This window comes from Megascapheus bottae, chromosome 1 (assembly GCF_031878675.1).
Source record: "Megascapheus bottae isolate mThoBot1 chromosome 1, mThoBot2.hap1, whole genome shotgun sequence".
NCBI lineage: Eukaryota > Metazoa > Chordata > Mammalia > Rodentia > Geomyidae > Megascapheus > Megascapheus bottae.
Window position 1 is genome coordinate 100,382,328 of NC_143509.1, and position 16,152 is coordinate 100,398,479.

General features: G+C 43.1%; 2 protein-coding genes across 4 annotated transcripts in view; one reads left to right on the forward strand and one right to left on the reverse strand.

The window, feature by feature from the left end:
- Positions 1 to 2,419: 2,419 nt before the first annotated feature.
- Pigp (phosphatidylinositol glycan anchor biosynthesis class P) lies at positions 2,420 to 12,009 on the reverse strand. Of its 3 annotated transcripts, none has more exons than XM_090349248.1 (5): positions 11,924 to 12,009; positions 11,470 to 11,580; positions 6,370 to 6,442; positions 4,521 to 4,639; positions 2,420 to 2,745 (listed from the first exon to the last, which is right to left on the reverse strand). In XM_090349248.1, exons 2-5 carry the CDS (start codon positions 11,549 to 11,551, stop codon positions 2,615 to 2,617), a joined length of 405 nt encoding a protein of 134 aa, XP_090205374.1. In that variant the 5' UTR covers positions 11,552 to 11,580; positions 11,924 to 12,009; the 3' UTR covers positions 2,420 to 2,614. The 3 variants fall into 3 exon arrangements, with proteins under 3 accessions (XP_090205374.1, XP_090205385.1, XP_090205378.1); XM_090349259.1 differs by having other exon boundaries at positions 11,882 to 12,002; XM_090349252.1 differs by lacking the exon at positions 11,924 to 12,009 and adding an exon at positions 11,811 to 11,891.
- Positions 12,010 to 12,274: 265 nt separating this feature from the next.
- The window catches only part of Ttc3 (tetratricopeptide repeat domain 3), a 116,372-nt gene continuing 112,494 nt past the window's right edge, over positions 12,275 to 16,152 (forward strand). The window contains exon 1 of the mRNA XM_090349244.1: positions 12,275 to 12,526. The gene's annotated coding sequence lies outside the window, so the exon portion shown is untranslated. The remainder of the gene's footprint in view (positions 12,527 to 16,152) is intronic.

The window sequence follows — 16,152 nt, forward strand, 5'->3', positions numbered from 1 at the left end:
GTAGTGTAAGTCTTCCTAAGAAGCACAAAGTCTTGAGTTCAAAACTTACTACCACAAAAATAAAAGTACCAGGGCCGGAAGTCTGGCCTACTGGTTGAGTGCTTGCCTAGCATGCATGAAAACTTGGGTTCAATTCCTCAGTACTACATACTTAGAAAAACCAGAAGTAGTACTCTGGCTCAAGTGGTAGAAAGTCCAAGGACAGTGCTCAGGCCCTGAGCTCAAGCCCAGGACTGGCAAAAAAAAAAAAGAGTATCAGACTTAAGAATGTCAAAAGTTTAAAAGATGGTCAGGCGTGGTGGCTCACGTCTGTAATCCTAGCTACCCAAGAGACTGAGATCTGAGGATCACAGTTCAAAGCCAGCCTGGACACTAAAGTCTGTGAGATTCTTATCTCCAATTAATCACTAGAAAACAGGAAGTGGCGCTGTGGCTCAAGGGGTAGGATGGTAGCCTTGAGCTGAAGAGCTCAGAGACAGGGCCCAGCCTAGAGTTCAAGCCCCACGACTAACAAAAGAAAAAAAAAAAGTTTAAAAGGCTTTGAGTAACTACTATAGATTTAAACCCACTGGCTTTGAATATTCTCTTGCCAAGTTTTTTTTTTTTTGGCCAGTGCTGGGCTTAAGCTCAGGGCCTAAACACTGTCCTTGGATTTTTCTCAAAGCTACAGCTCTACCACTTGAGCCTTTGCACCACTTCCAGCTTTTTCTAAGTACATGGTACCGAGGAATTGAACCCAGGTCTTCGTGCATGCTAGGCAAGCACTCTACCACTAGGCCAAACTCCCAGCCCCTCTTGCTAAGTTTTAAACACCTATTTCTATCTAAGTTTTCACTCACCAAATCCTCCAATGGTTCTCCAAACATTTTCCTATGCAATAAAAGGCACAGCCAGCAACCCAGGTCCTTATATCCCAAACCTAGGCGTTACCCTTAATCACAAACTGCTTTGTCAGCCCTGCTCATCTGCATCATCAGAACCCTAAACCCCAATAAATCCTGCAAAGCTGTCTGCCCTCTGCACCTCCACTCCCCTGGCATGGGCAGCAAGTATTTCTTGCCAGGACTCATTTGAACAGGCTTTTAACAGTCTCCTTATTTCCATGCTTTTGCTCCATTCCCAAGCTCCTCTGGATCCATTCTCTGACCATCAGTGACATGTAACAATCACCTATCAGTCCCTATCACTCCTCTCCTTAAAGACCTTCAGATCTTGCCTCAGTCTCATCACACAGTTACACTTCCTACACTGACCTATAAACCTTCATGACCTGGCCTCAGGCTGTACCCCACTTCAATGTGCTCCAGATCCACTGCAGTCCAACCTCCTTCCCATTTTTTAAATATATTTTTGGGCCAATTTTGGGGCTTGAACTCAGGGCCTGAGCACTGTCCTTGGGCTTTCTCAAGGCTAGAGCTCTACCACTTGAGCCAAAGCATCACTTCTGGCTTTTTCTATGTTTGTGGTAAGGAGGAATCGAACCTGGGTCTTAGTGCATGCTAAGCAAGCACTCCACCACTAGGCCAAACTCCTGGCCCCCACTTCCAATTTTTTGGTTGCTCTTTTTTTTTTCTCCTGTTCAAATTTCAGATTTAACTGTCTCCCTCCACGAAGCTTTCCTTGGACACCTAGTCTGAAGCACTCATCCTATTACTTTCTAAAAGACGGCCTTAATTCTGTGTACATCACCCACGACAACTGTTCTATTTACTTGGTTTATCTCAATATTAGGTCTTAAAAATAAACAATATACAATCTCTTTGAGAGAGTTTTATTCCACCTGTGTCTAGAAAAATACCTGCTACGTCTTAACCAGTCGTAGAAGAACAATCTCAGAACTGTTTATCTCAATTGGCCATTTAAGTTTAATAGTAAAAGACTGGTTACTGATAACAACGCATTGTAAAAACCTTCAGAAGGAAAGGAAAATGTTTTGTGGACCATTTTTTGTGTGGCAGTTTTAAGTTATTAATTTTTAAAAATCAGTACTTTCTAATGGAAACAACATGACCAAAAATATGTCACAGAATTTTGAGATCCATTAAAACAAAGTTTAATGAGAAAAAAAAAGAAAAATATTGCTTCCTGGTAGGCAGTAAGTAATAATGAATCTAATGGCACAAATATTAAGCATATCCTTCTACCCAATCCAAGAGTTTGAATTCTCGAACCCTCAGTATAAGAAGGAAGAAAGACAAGGGCTCTTTGCACTCTCTTTCTAGAGTGTCTTGATTTTTATACGTACACATTCTTTTTGGAGGCCTCTGTAAAATTCAGACATGGCAGTACACATCAATAATCACAGTGACTTGGATACTTGAGACAAAAGGGTTGAAAGTTTGAGGTCATGGGGCTACAAACCACGATGCTATCTAAAAACAACCAACAAATGAACTCAATGAAGTTTGCTATACAGTAATGCAGTAACATATTTTATTCTGCCCATTAATAATTTATATTTTAAAACATCTCCATTATTTTAATAAGTGAACTTGATACGAGATCAATTTCCATTTTTCAAAACAAGGTATAATTAAGATAGTTAATAGACCTAAGACCAAAATCTTCCAAAATACATACACAAAGGCGTGGTTTCCACATGGTTACACATGACTCAGGCTTTGGTGGAGAGTTCTCTGGCTGAAAGGAAGAACCTCTGGCTTACTTCGCTAATAGGAACGTCTCTTAATGCTGGAATGGCCTCTTCTTGGTATTTCTTCTGCTGTTGGTTCTTAGCATAGTTATCTGCAGGAAAAACCAAAAAGCTGCTGAACCAAGCAATTTCTTCCATAGCATCCGTGGCTAATGAAGACCTCGACATAGCTCACCAGGCTAATGTTTGGATACTGACAAAAACGGTGTGCAACCTAACCAGATGATTACTTAAATCTTCTTTTTTTTTTTTTGTTTTTTTTTTTTTTGTTTTGGCCAGTCCTGGGCTTGAGCTCAGGCCTGAGCACTGTCCTTGAGCTTTCTCAAGGCTAGAGCTCTATCACTTGAGCCTCAGCACCACTTCCGGCTTTTTTTTTTCTATGTATGTGGTATGGAGGAATCAAACCTGGGTCTTCATGCATGCTAGGCAAACACTCCACCACTAGGCCAAACTCCCGGCCCTTAAATCTTCTCTTTAGAAGAACTATCCTATGGGTAGAGAGGGGTGAGTGAGAATGTTGAAAGGGATGATATTGATCAACATGCAGTGTATTCATAAATCGCTTTCTTCATGGCAACTCCTTTATACATCTACTTATAGATTTAAAAAAAGCACCTCCATAAAATGAAAAATGTAATTAGCAAAGTATTTTTCTCTAACTTAGGAAAAAATACTTCATTTATCTGAAAATAAAGTCTAATTTTACTATTCTCATAGGATAAATTATGTCCCAGCAGTGAAGATGTATTTATTATACTGTCAGCATAAAACTAAGCCATTTGGTGCAAATATTCATGCCAACTTTGCATTTTCCTTCCCCTCTCCCTCCTTGGGTCGTGGGGCTTGAACTCTGGGCCTGGGCATTGCCCCTGAGCTTTTCAGCTCAAGGCTACCACCGTACCCCTGGGCCTAGGCACAGTCCCTGAGCTCTTCAGTTCAAGGTTACCGCCCTACCCTTAAGCCACAGAGCCACGTCAGGTTTTCTAGTGATTAATTGGAGATAAGAGTCTTAGGGTCCTTTCAGTGCCCCAGCTGGCTCTGAATTGTGATCCTCAGATCTCAGCCTCCTGAGTAGCTAAGATTACAGGTGTGAGCCACCACACCCAGCTGCATTTTCTTTTTTGCACAAATTGTCTATTTTGTTGTAATACTAGTTGTGAATGCTGTAAATATAATTGGTTATTTAAAAATTTTAAATGCTGTAACTGATTTTCCACATGCATTACATGAATAAAGGTTTAGAAACGTTAAAAAAACATGATACCGTGGCTGGGAGTGTGGCCTGGTGGTAGAGTGCTTGCTTAGAATGCACGAAGACCTGGGTTTGATTCCTCCATACCACATACATAGAAAAGCCAGAAGTGGTGCTGTGGCTCAAGTAGTAGAGCCTTGAGGAAAGCCCAAGGACAGTGCTCAGGCCCTGAGTTCAAGCCTCAGGACTAGCATAAAAAAAAAATCATGGAGAGCTTAGGCATCTATCTAGTTTTGAACTTGATAGAGAAAAACTTGGAAAAACAAACCCCACAAACCATTCTGTGGCTCTTGGGTCTATTTAACTGAGGTACAGTGCTCCTGAGGCACTGTATCCCCCAAATCTCCTGAACAAGGTCCACAGGTACCCACAGACATGCTTTATGTACTTGTGTGTCTTTCTGGAATGTATATCTGTTAATTAGGATTCATCAGAATTGATTTCTTCCATGAATATATGAGTGTATATTCATATAATTTATGTTCTTTGTGCAACTATTTCTTTTCATATCAATGTGTATTTCCCCGAGGTTTTCTTCTTGTGTCTTGATTGCTTTTCTGATAAGAGTGCTGATGCTTTTTCCTTTTCCTCAGCACTTTCTCTATATAGATTTACCTGTGATTGTATGAATGGAGTTCAGTGGAGAGGTACTCATCATGTTGATTCCAAATAAGAGTAAATAACCAATCACTATAGTTATCAGGAGGTAGACAGGTAATGCCACTGCCCAGTATCTGCAAAAGAGATTATCAGTGTATACAACACACATCTCAGACTTCTTGGAAGTCACAAAACATACTTTCAAAGTTGAAACTTAATTTTTTTCTTAAAATAACAATATCCCAATAGTTCCGTAATGTTATAATGAAAAGCTGCAATTTTCCATCCCCTCCCAAGAGGTTCTCACTGCCCTCCCCTCACCAAAAAAAAGATTCCTTTTTGACACTTGAGCTGTTCCTTTTGGGATTCAAGTTACTCATCTCCATACCATGTATTCATATTACTTCTTGATTTTTGCCCCCTTCAATTTCAGATATTTTCTCTAGATTTCCTAATATAGACATGAGGAATTTACTCCCACTACCTGCTATGCTTATAATGTCTGGATATATATATATATATATATATATATATATATATATATATATATACACACACACACACACACACATATATATCTCAGAAGTTTAGTATTGACTATACAATATTTGCTACTGAGACCATAGCGTATTATCATGTTTTCTTATACAATATACACACATTCATATATATATTTTTTTCTGAGACTAGTAATTTTATCTTGTGGTTTGTGTGCTTAGTTTCCCATGTACACACAATGCTCAAATTCTCTGATATGCTTCTCACTTTTCTCTCAATGCAGGCAAGCTCATTAAGTGCTCTATTTTGTCAGGTTTTCAGCTGTGCAGATGTTTACTTATTACAGTTCAATAAGGTGCCTCAGTCATTTCATTTTTCTTTTTGGTCAGTTGTGGAGCTTGAACTCTGGGCCTGGGTGCTGTCCTTCAGCTCTTCAGCTCAAGTCTGCCGCCCTACCCCTTCAGCCGCAGCACCACTTTGGCTTTTCCTGTGTATATGGTACCGAGGAATTGAAATCAGGGCTTCGTGTGTGCTAGGTGAGCTCTCTATCACTAAGCTGCACTCCCGGCCCCTCTAATGCTCTTTAAAGATGTTCTCCATCCCACTCAGAACTACCTCGTTAATGAGGCACTGATGCATCCCGAGTCTGGGTCATTTAGAGTTCTGAGGTTTGAACCCAGGGCCTTGCAATGCTAAGAAGGTCCTCTACCACTTGAGTCTTTCCCTGAGGACTCCCCTCACCTCTTCTTTTGCTTTGGTTCATTTTTGGATACGGGCTGTGATAGTAGTGGGTTTTTTTTTTTTTTGAGGGGTGGGGATGCTTGGGACCAGCCTCAAACCACAACTTCCCTCAAAAGCAGGATTATAGGCATAGTGCTTGCTTTGTTGGCTAAGGTGGCAAAGGTCTCACTAACTTTTTGCCTAACCTAGCCATGAACCGTGCTTCCTGTGAAGCTGAGATTCCCAAGCATGTGCCACTGGCCTAGTCCACAAATATTCTTCATGGCTTCTCCCTTAAGCAAGCAATGTAGAAACAGCACAAATACCTCTATCACAATCCACTTGCAAAACTGTGTCGATACATTTGTTCTCCCAGCCTATTCTTCATTCATGTAGGTTTATATCTTAAAAAGGTATTTTTCCTGATAGGAAAATAATTTTTAGCAAAATTTTGGGCAGAAATGGAGATAAACATGAGTGTTCATCTCAACATCTTCAATTAGACATGTATTAAAAAGTCTTAAGTTTCTATATAGCTAGTCATAAAATTTTAAAAAAAACCTCCCTAAGATTCAAGTGGTCTTAAAGCATATGGTCCTTCAAAACAGCATTAATTTTACTCTTATTTAAGAAATATAAAACTTACTTTTGTGGCCAATAGGTTAAACCTAAGGAGTGCAGCCAAGGTTCAGGAATAAAAGCCCATACAAGATAAAGTACTAAAGATAAGGAAGAGGGGAAAAAAAAGTTAATAAGGCATGGATCTAATCTGTGTGCTTAGACACAACAAGAAAACTCCTCTGAAGCATCTGATTCTCTCAGAAATGACTTTTTCCTTGTCAGTATTCCCGGTTCCTTATTTGTATGGTTTCTGTAAGGCTTATCATAATTATCTTATTATCAGTCTTTTTTGTCGAGTCTTTAGCCCTCACACTGTATTTTAAGTAATTCAGGGTACAAATCATACCTTAGCAATACTATCTTGTCATAATTCTTACTACATCTAGCAATTTTCTTTCTGTATACTAGTGCTCAACACTTTTTTTTTTTTTTTGCCAGTCCTGGGCTTGAGCTCAGGGCCTGTGCACTGTCCTTGGATTTTTCTCAAGGCTAGAACTCCAGCACTTGAGCCTCAGCACCACTTCTGGCTTTTTTCTAAGTATGTTGTACCAAGGAATCGAACCCGGGTCTTCGTGCATGCTAGGCAAGCATGCTACCACTAGGCCAAACTCCTTGCCCTCAACACTTTATTTCTACAGGGGAGAAACAAGTACAGATATTTAGTTGCTTAGGGGGGAACTAATCTACTCCAGTTCTTCTCTGTTACCGGCTAACCTTCTACTATATCTCCCAGACTACAATCTTCTTCCCCTAAGTCCTAAATCCTGTGGTTCCCTTTATGGCTGTCCTGTGTAATAGCAAGAGGTAAACTCTATGCACCAACTATGGACTAAGCATACGTCTACATGCAATATTTCATTTAATCGTCAATCCTGGAGTATGGATATAATGTCTACAGAGGAAATGGAATCCTAGAAAGGCTGTATTTTTTTGCCCAAGAAGACGTATTTCAACTACCCACATCAATAACCATAGACATTAGCCTTTTTTCCTTCTTTCCTATACTGAAACTTGAACTCAGTATAACTCAGGCACAGCTTCAGTGCTATAACTTGGTTTCTCTCTTTTTTTTGGCCAGTCCTTGGGCTTTCTCAAGGCTAGAGCTCTACCACTTGAGCCATGGCACCACTTTCGGCTTTTTCTATGTATGTAGTACAGAGGAATTGAACCCAGGTCTTCATGCATGCTAGGCAAGCACTCTACCACTAGGCCAAACTCCCAGCTCCTACTTTAGCTTTTTTCACTTTTTGGTAGTTAGAGATAAGAATCTCATAGATTTTCATACTGTGGCTGGCTCTGAACTAAGATCCTCAGATCTCAGCCTCCTTATTAGCTAGCATTCCAGGTGTGAACTACCAAATGCCCACATGGTAGTTCTCTTAATTATGTATTACAGAATTCCATAATTCTATAATAATAATGATGCTATGGAATGAGCTATAGTAGTGAATCCTGAAAGGATGGCTTCTGTCTTCCTGAGCTTAAAATTTAATGGTCAGGAGCCGAGAGTTTGGCCTAGTGGTAGAGTGCTTGCTTAGCATGCAAGAGGATCCGGGTTTGATTCCTCAGTACCACATACATGGAAAAGCCAGAAGTGGTTCTGTGGCTCGAGTGATAGAGCACTAGCCTGGAGAAAGCCCAAGGACAGTGCTCAGACCCTGAGTTCAGTCCCCAGGACTGGCATAACAAACCAACAAACAAAATTTAATGGTGAATAGGGATGAGTGAAATCATCTTTTTACTTCACTGTGAATGAGTAATAAAGAGAGATATTGGAGTACATTAGAAAGGCATTATCCTTCTTGTTTAATTTCTCCTGCTAATACATGCTACCATTTGATAATATATTTATTTATTTAATTTGTCCAGTGGTAACCTCCTTCTACTATAATGAAACCTATAAAAGCAACACATCTGGGCCTAGTGGTAGAGTGCTTGCCTAGCATGTGCAAAGACCCAGGTTCAATTTCTTGGTATCACATACATAGAAAAAAGCCGAAAGTAGTGGTAGAGCTCTGGCCTTGAGAAAGTCCAAGGAGAGTGCACAGGCCCTGAGCTCAAGCCCAGGACTGGCAAAAAAAAAAAAAAAAAAAAAAAAAAGCAACACATCTCTGGATGTTTTGTATTTCACTGTTATGTGTGTGGCATATTAAGTCCCGTACTGGGGCTTGCTCTTTTTTAGCTTTTTCATTCCAGGTTAGGGCTTCTACCACTTGAGCCACATCTCCACTTCCAGGTTTTTGATTGTTAGCTGGGGATAAGAGTCTCTCAAATTGGTCTGCTGAAGTTGGCTTTGGAATGCAGTCTCAAATCTCAGCCTCCTCTGTAGCTAGGATTATAGGAACCAGCCACCAGCACCCAGTCTCAATGAATTGTTGACTCCATTTTTTTTTTGCCAGTCCTGGGGCTTGAACTCAGGGCCTGAGCACGGTCCTTGGGCTTTCTCAAGGCTAGAGCTCTACCACTTGAGCCACAGCACCACTTCCTATTTTTTTTTTCTTTTTTTGTGGGTCAGGGGGCTTAAACTCAGCTAAGCCCTACTTCTCGTTTTCTAGAAGTTAATTGGAGATAAGAGTCTCAGGTCCTTTTGTGCCCAGGCTGGCTTTGAACCTTGATCCTCAGATCTCAGCCTCCTGAGTAGCTAGGATTTTAGGGGTAAGCCACTGCACCCAGCTTCACTTTCAAATTTTTGTATGTATGTGATACTGAGGAGTGGAACCTGGATCTTCGTGCATGTTAGGCAAGCACTATACCACTAAGCCAAACACCTGGTCCATTGACCCAATTTTTGAATGTGGGCATCATGGAACTTAAGCCTTAAAATCATTGCTTTACTTTATATAATTTCTATTCCCTGAAATTTTTTGAATTGGAAGTTTGAAAAATGACAATTAAGTAGCCAACCTTATTGTTCCTTATCATTTCTGTGCATGAAGTACTTTACATAAATTACCCTAGTTAATGTAAGTAGCAAGCACATATGGGTTTAAATTCCAGGTGTAGCAGTTTCTATTTCTAGCTTTGTGAGGGAAAGCTATTCAAACCCCTGTATTTTTTTTTTTTTCCGCTTGCTTCCTTTTTTTTTTTTTTGCCAGTCCTGGGCTTGAGCTCAGGCCTGAGCACTGTCCTTGGACTTTCTCAAGGCTAGAGCTATACCACTTGAGCCTCAGCACCACTTCCGGCTTTTTTCTATGTATGTGGTACCAAGGAATTGAACCTGGGTCTTCATGCATGCTAGGCAAGCACTTTAACCACTAGGCCAAACTCCCGGCCCTGCTTCCTTTTTTTTTTTTTTTGGCTAGTCCTGGGCTTGGGCTCAGGGCCTGAGCACTGTCCTTGGACTTTCTCAAGACTAGAGCTCTATCACTTGAGCCTCAGCACCACTTCTGGCTTTTTTTTCTATGTATGTGGTACGAAGGAATTGAACCCGGGTTTTCATGCATGCTAGGCAAGCACTTTAACCACTAGGGCAAACTCCTGGCCCCTATAATTTTTTTTATTGTGATTAATAGAAGGGTTACATTATATTCACCAGATAGAAGGTGCATAACTTCACAAACATTGACACCCTTTCTCATGACATGGTCCCCATCCCCCCCCCCCCCCCCTCGCTTATCTTGATTTTCCCCCTTCCCTATCCAATTTCAAATAACCAATTAAGGACATACAAAATATATCAGATAACAAGATGAAATATTGTAACAATATGAGATAATCAAGGGATGGCAAGAGATGAGAGATAACATAGTACATTAAGGACAACAGTCACTCATTAGATGGCTTTTGTTTCCTTATCCTGGAGGTCTTTACATTTAGTGTCATACTATTTAAATCCCTGTATTTTCATCTTTAAAATGAGGACAACAGTAACAACAACTACTTCACAGGACTGTTCTAAGCACAGTATGCATTCAACAACCCACATTATCAATACTCATTTATAGACAAGGAACCTGAAGGCTCAAGGTTAAATAATATGGTCATAGGCCAAAGAATAAATCTGTGCAGAAGCCAGAATTTGACCTGTTTTAACAACTGTTTCATTCCACAAACCCCACTAGGGAATGGTTAGGGAGTTCAGTTAGTATTTTTGGGTTATGGTTCAGAAAACCATCATTCTTCTACCTTCCTGACTTTCAGAAAGTTCTAGAAAGCTTTCAACTTTCTTCCTCATAATTTTCAATCCTGTTGGGTGTTGATGGCCTAATTATTCAGGAGGCCGAGATCTGAGGATCAGGTTAAACACCAACCAAGGAAGGAAAGCCTGTAAGACTCATTTCTTCCAGTTAACCACCAGAAAACTGGAAGTGGTGCTGTGACTCAAAGTGGTAGAGTACTAGCCTTGAGCTCAAGTGCATAAGGCCTGAATTCAAGCCCCATCACCAACCACCACCATCAACAACAAAAATCATAATTCCCAATCTTTTTGGGTAGGGACTTGGGGGCTGCTGCATGAATATTAGTTTCTCAGTGGCCATCTACTTCAAAATAGAGTAGTATGGGAATAAACATAGATCTAAGATGTAAATGGCCTGGATGGGCTAGTGATACTAAATCTTTCACTTCTAAGCTTTATTATGCCTCATTCAAGGCCCTCTGTCTTTTGGTTGTTTTGTGTTGATCCTAGAGGTTGAACTCGGGGCCTGAGGGCTGTCCCTTAGTTCTTTTAGCTCAAGGCTGGCATTCTATTCAGTTAAACCATAACTCTTCTTGCAGCTTTTGTGTGGTTAACTGGAAATAAATCGCGCAGGCTTTCCTGTCGGGGCTGGCTTTGACCCATGATCACGAACCTCAGATCTCAGCCTAAGTCAGTAGAATGACAGGGATACTCATCCCATCGACGGTAGCTCACACGCGATGAACTCTAGGTTTACTGTCTACAAGCCCGTGACCTCTTGAAGAGCAGGGATCAGGTTTTATTCACTTTGCTATCGTGCTGGTCCTGGATTAAATCTCTTTAGGCTCACGCTGAGATAGAAAGCAAAGCTGAGCAAACACCAGCTCCCTTCAGCTTTTCCCTAAAAGGAGATCTGGGTGGGAAGAAGCCTCGACCGTGTCCCGTGTGTGCATCATGTCTGGGACGTGCAGAGCAGAGCCCCGGCCATCGATGAGGAAGCGTACTTACTGAAGCCAAACTGGGAACTTAGGAAAAGGACAAAGCCATAAATCGCTCTTTCTGGCAATGGCGACGGTGAATTCTCCACCATTTTCCCCCCGTGGCTGTCTTTAGTCGGGTCTGTGGAGAAGGAACACAATGGTCGTCAGTGATTTCCTCCCCCCACCCCTTCACCATTGGTCTACGATCACCTCATCCACTGCAGAGCGGAGCTGCGGCGGCTGCGCACCCCCGCCCGCGCTCCCGCCCGCGGGCACGCGCACCCCTGCAGCACAAGGGGCTCAGCCCAGGGGGCGCAGGGAAGCAGGCCCGGGGGTGGGGGGAGGCGGCTCCAGCTGCCAAGCTCAGACCTCCCCGCCCGTGGACCAGGGGACCGAGGCCCGCGAGGCCAGGCGCCTGCCCGCCCGTGTTCAGTCCTCACTGCAGGCGTGGGGTGGCGGGGAGACCCTCGACCCAAGCCCACCCAGGCCCCCGCCCGGCCGCTCTTCCACTTCCGCGCTGAGGCTTCTGCGCAAGCGCCGATCAGACAGCCGCAGTGGGATCACAGGCCTGGGCGCGACGGCGTCACCCGCCCCCCCCCCCCCCCCCCGACCGGCTCCCGGCGCAGGCGCACGAAGACCCTCGGCGGGCGGGAGCTCCGGAGCGCGGGGGCTGCAGGGACGGCTCAGCGGACGCCGCCGGGCGCTGGGGTGTGTGTGTGTGGGGGGGAACCCGGCGGGGTAGCGCGACTGCGCGTGCGCGCTGCCAACCCACGTGACGTCTTCCTTCAGACTGCGCTGCCGCCCGCTGCCTCCTTCAGTCTGGTGGACGTGGAGCGCGGAGGTGGCGACGGCAGCGAGAGCCGTGGCGGCCCGCGTCCGAAGCTCCCGGGCTGCGGGCCCAAGTGACCGTCTCCCTGGCTCGCGCAGGGCTCTCGTGGCCACCTCGTCCCGCCGCAGCCAAGATGCCCGCGGAGCCGGACGCGGCGCAGGCCCCCCGTGGGTGTGCAGCGAGTGTGGGTGTGTGCGCGGCGGCCCGCCGCAGCTGAAGGGCCCGGCGGCGTCCGCGGCGCCCGGGAGCTCGGCAGGTGAGGAGGAGGTGTGGCCGGGGGCGCCCGGAGGGCAGGAGGGCGCGGGTGCGGGTGAGGGCGGGGGGGGGCGCCTTTGTGCGCGCACGCCCCCGCGGGCGCGGGTGGGCGGCGTGGCGCAGTGGGCCGGGGCGGGGGCGGCGCGCGGGCCCGCGCCTGGGTCCTCGCCGCCCCCGCAGCCCCCGCGCGGCCGCCGTCAGTCAGTCACGCTTCCCGGGGGAGGCGCCCGCCGCGGGGCGAGATGGCACGGGGGGTCGCGTCACGCTTCCGAGCGCGCGTCCGAGGTCGCCTTTGCGCGTGTGCGCGCGCGCGCGTCCCTGTTTGTTTTTTTATTTGGAGATGCTCAATCCACGGGGAGGGGAGGGGAGGAAGCGGAAGGAAAGGGGGCGTCCTGCAGGCAGACCCCGCGCCCGTGACGTCTCCCCGAGCTGGAGACGTGCGTGGATGTGGAGGTGGTGGTGAGCTGGCGCCATGCAGTGGTCTGTGGATTCCACCAATCCATCCATCGGGAGCTCCTTGGCCAAGCACGTTGCCATGACAACTGGCCAATTTTTTTTTTTTTTTTACCACCTCGTTGTGCGCCTGCGTTTTTGATACGACTTGGTGGGTGGTTCGTGGAGACGTGTAGATCGGTGGACAAGATAGAAATCTCAGGGATTTTACTACCTCCCTTGGGAGCCTTTCCTGATAGGACAGCTCTAGTTACGATTTTGAAACATGTTCAGTACATTGCCAGTTTATGTGAAGGAAGGTGGGATTTATTATCCAGGTACATGATGGAAAGATAGACTCTTGAGGGATCCAAGTAGGACAACATTTCTGATGGGTTGAGGCTTCGCCCCTCAAGGGCTGCGTTTTGGCTGTTTCTCTCTGTCCTGCTCAGATTTCCATACTATTGCCTAATTCATTCTCTCTGTCTCTCTCCATCTGGACTATTGCTAATATAAAACAGATTTAACCAATTAATGGTTTAGACTTCACAGGTGTAATTGCTTTGCCAAAGTTACCTTCAGATCTTTCTAAAAATAAATAAAAATGTTGTGGAGGTTGTACTCTCCTTACTTCACACATAGCCACTGTGTCCAGGCCTGTGTTTATCATTTCCTTGAATATTTTATACTTTGATCACAGTGAATCTATAAACAATGCATAGTATTGTTAATTTTTAAATGTCAGTGATAGTAAACTAACGTATTTTTGCAACTTGTTCGTTTTCACTCAGCATCATGATTGAGGTTTATATACTAATACATTGAATTACTGTGTTTTCTTTGGTTCCTTCTAATTGTTGGTGTAGAATCAAATCATGAATGTACCATAACTTACCTATAAATTACCCTATTGGTGGACTTTGAGGCTTTTTAGAATTTTGGGGGTCTAAGAAACAATGCTGCAATAAATATTTTTGTACCTGTTTCCTGTGCACACATTTGGAAGTTTATCTAGGAAATATACCTTGTAGCAGATATGCCAGATAGGATAATATGTGTATACTACTATAGCTTGCTGCTAAATTTTCTGTAAATTTAGCTTCTGCTTTAGCCATGTGTCAACCTCTCTGACAGGTAGTAGGCTCAGTCTGTATGGAATTTGATCCTGATAAAATCAATTCCAATGACCAAATCGGTGTTATGTTTCTGATTCACTAATACAGTTTTTCATTGCATTCTCCTGCTGGTAGGCATTTTTTTGTTTCTAGATTTTGCTCTTTTGAAGATTCTGATATACTGTACAGAGTTGTGGTAATTTCTCTAATTTTAATCCTAGGGTATATGACTCCTAGGGAAGTAACAAGGATTTCCTAATTCGTGTATGAGTACAAGTGATAGAAATGAATTCATTTCTAGGCTTTTAGATTCTGTATGTGCTCTTTCCTAAAATTGGTAATGCTTGAAGCCCATGGTAACATTCTCCTGCTGGTTCTACTTTCCCACTTTCCCTTTTTCAGTGGCACTTTTCATGAGAGGTAAATCTCTTACCACACGGTAAGAAAACAAAGGAATGATTTAAAATACAATACATAATGTTAGGGGAATCCTCTTTTAGTTTAGGTGACTCCTCCATTTCTCCCAGAGTGGCATTTTAGTGCAATTAAACTTTTTTTGTTGTTTAATTATCAGTGTGTATAGTTATTTTCATCACCTATGCTAATATAACATTTAAATTATCTGTTTTACTTCAAAAATGTCACTCTGGTACTGTAGAAATTTATCATTTGAAATTATTTAATCCTAATTCTGATTTTTTAAGCTATCATAGTAATGTGGAAGACTGATGATTTTCAAACACATTTTTGGTGGTTTGTGAAGAGAAAGTGTGTTGGAATATCACTATGGTAAGCTGTTTGCTGGAAGTGGAATTACTGTGTTAAAGGGTATGAATGTTAAATTTCATGAAGGGATTCTAGATTGTTTTTGTTTCTGAGGTGGTTGTGCAACACTGGCTAACAGTTTTGTCAACTTTTTACTCTGATCAATAGTGAGAGTTACGGTTGCTCTACAACCTCTCCAACATATCAGACTTCATAATACTTGTCAGTAGAATGCTTAGGAAGTGATACACAGTTGTGATTTAAATTGGCATTCATTTGATTATTAATGAGATTGAGCATACGTATTTTTGTATAATTATGAATTATTTGTTGTCTTTGTATGAAATACATGGTTATGTCTTCTTACCTACTTTTTTTTTTTCTGTTGAGTTGTCTTTAAAAACTAATCAGGAACACCTTATATTGATAAAGACATTGTAAGTAATCTAGTTTTGACCTGTATTCTTTATGGAATATTGTGGTGAACAGATGTTGCATTTTAGTATAATTTATCTGGAAAACCTTCTTGCTCTTATGAAGATATTCCTGTTTTCTTTTTCTTTTTTGCCAGTTCCGGGGCGTGAACTCAGTGTCTGGACACTGTCCTTGGGCTTTGTCAAGGCTAGCACCATTTTCAGCTTGTCCTATGTATGTGGTACCGAGGAATCGAACACAGGTCTTGGTGCATGCTAAACCAGCGCTGTATCACTAGCCCAAACTCCCAGACTTTCATTTCTGTTTTGAAGATTTGAAATGATGACTCCTTAGTAATCTATCTGACACTGATTTTGTGAATTAGTTATTTACATTCACTTTATCCCTCCATGTGGCTTATTCCTGCTGGCCTTCCGTGCCCCAGTGCTCTGTTTTACCTTCTCTTTGCACACACACACACACACACACGTGTAACTCTGATCTTACATTTATATATGTTTGTAAATATACACATGCACACTGTTCTGGTACTGAAACTCAACCTTTTGGCTTTTTTGCTCCCAGCTGATACTTTATCACTTGAGCATTTTGCTGGAGATGACTGTCTTAAGACTTTTCTACCTGAGCTGGCTTTGATCTGCGATCCTCAGATCTCAGTCTCCTGAGTAGCTACGATTACAGGCGTGACCCACCAGCTGGAAATCTTGATGTTTTAGGAAGGTCTTGGAGTCTCAGCTGTTCTTGAACCATTGATTTTTTTAAAATAATTTATTAACATTGATTTTTACATCATATTTCAAATGACATATTTAACAAGTAGGAAGGGAATCTATATATAATCACTGGCACTTAGATTTTAGAACATAATTAAAATTAGGCT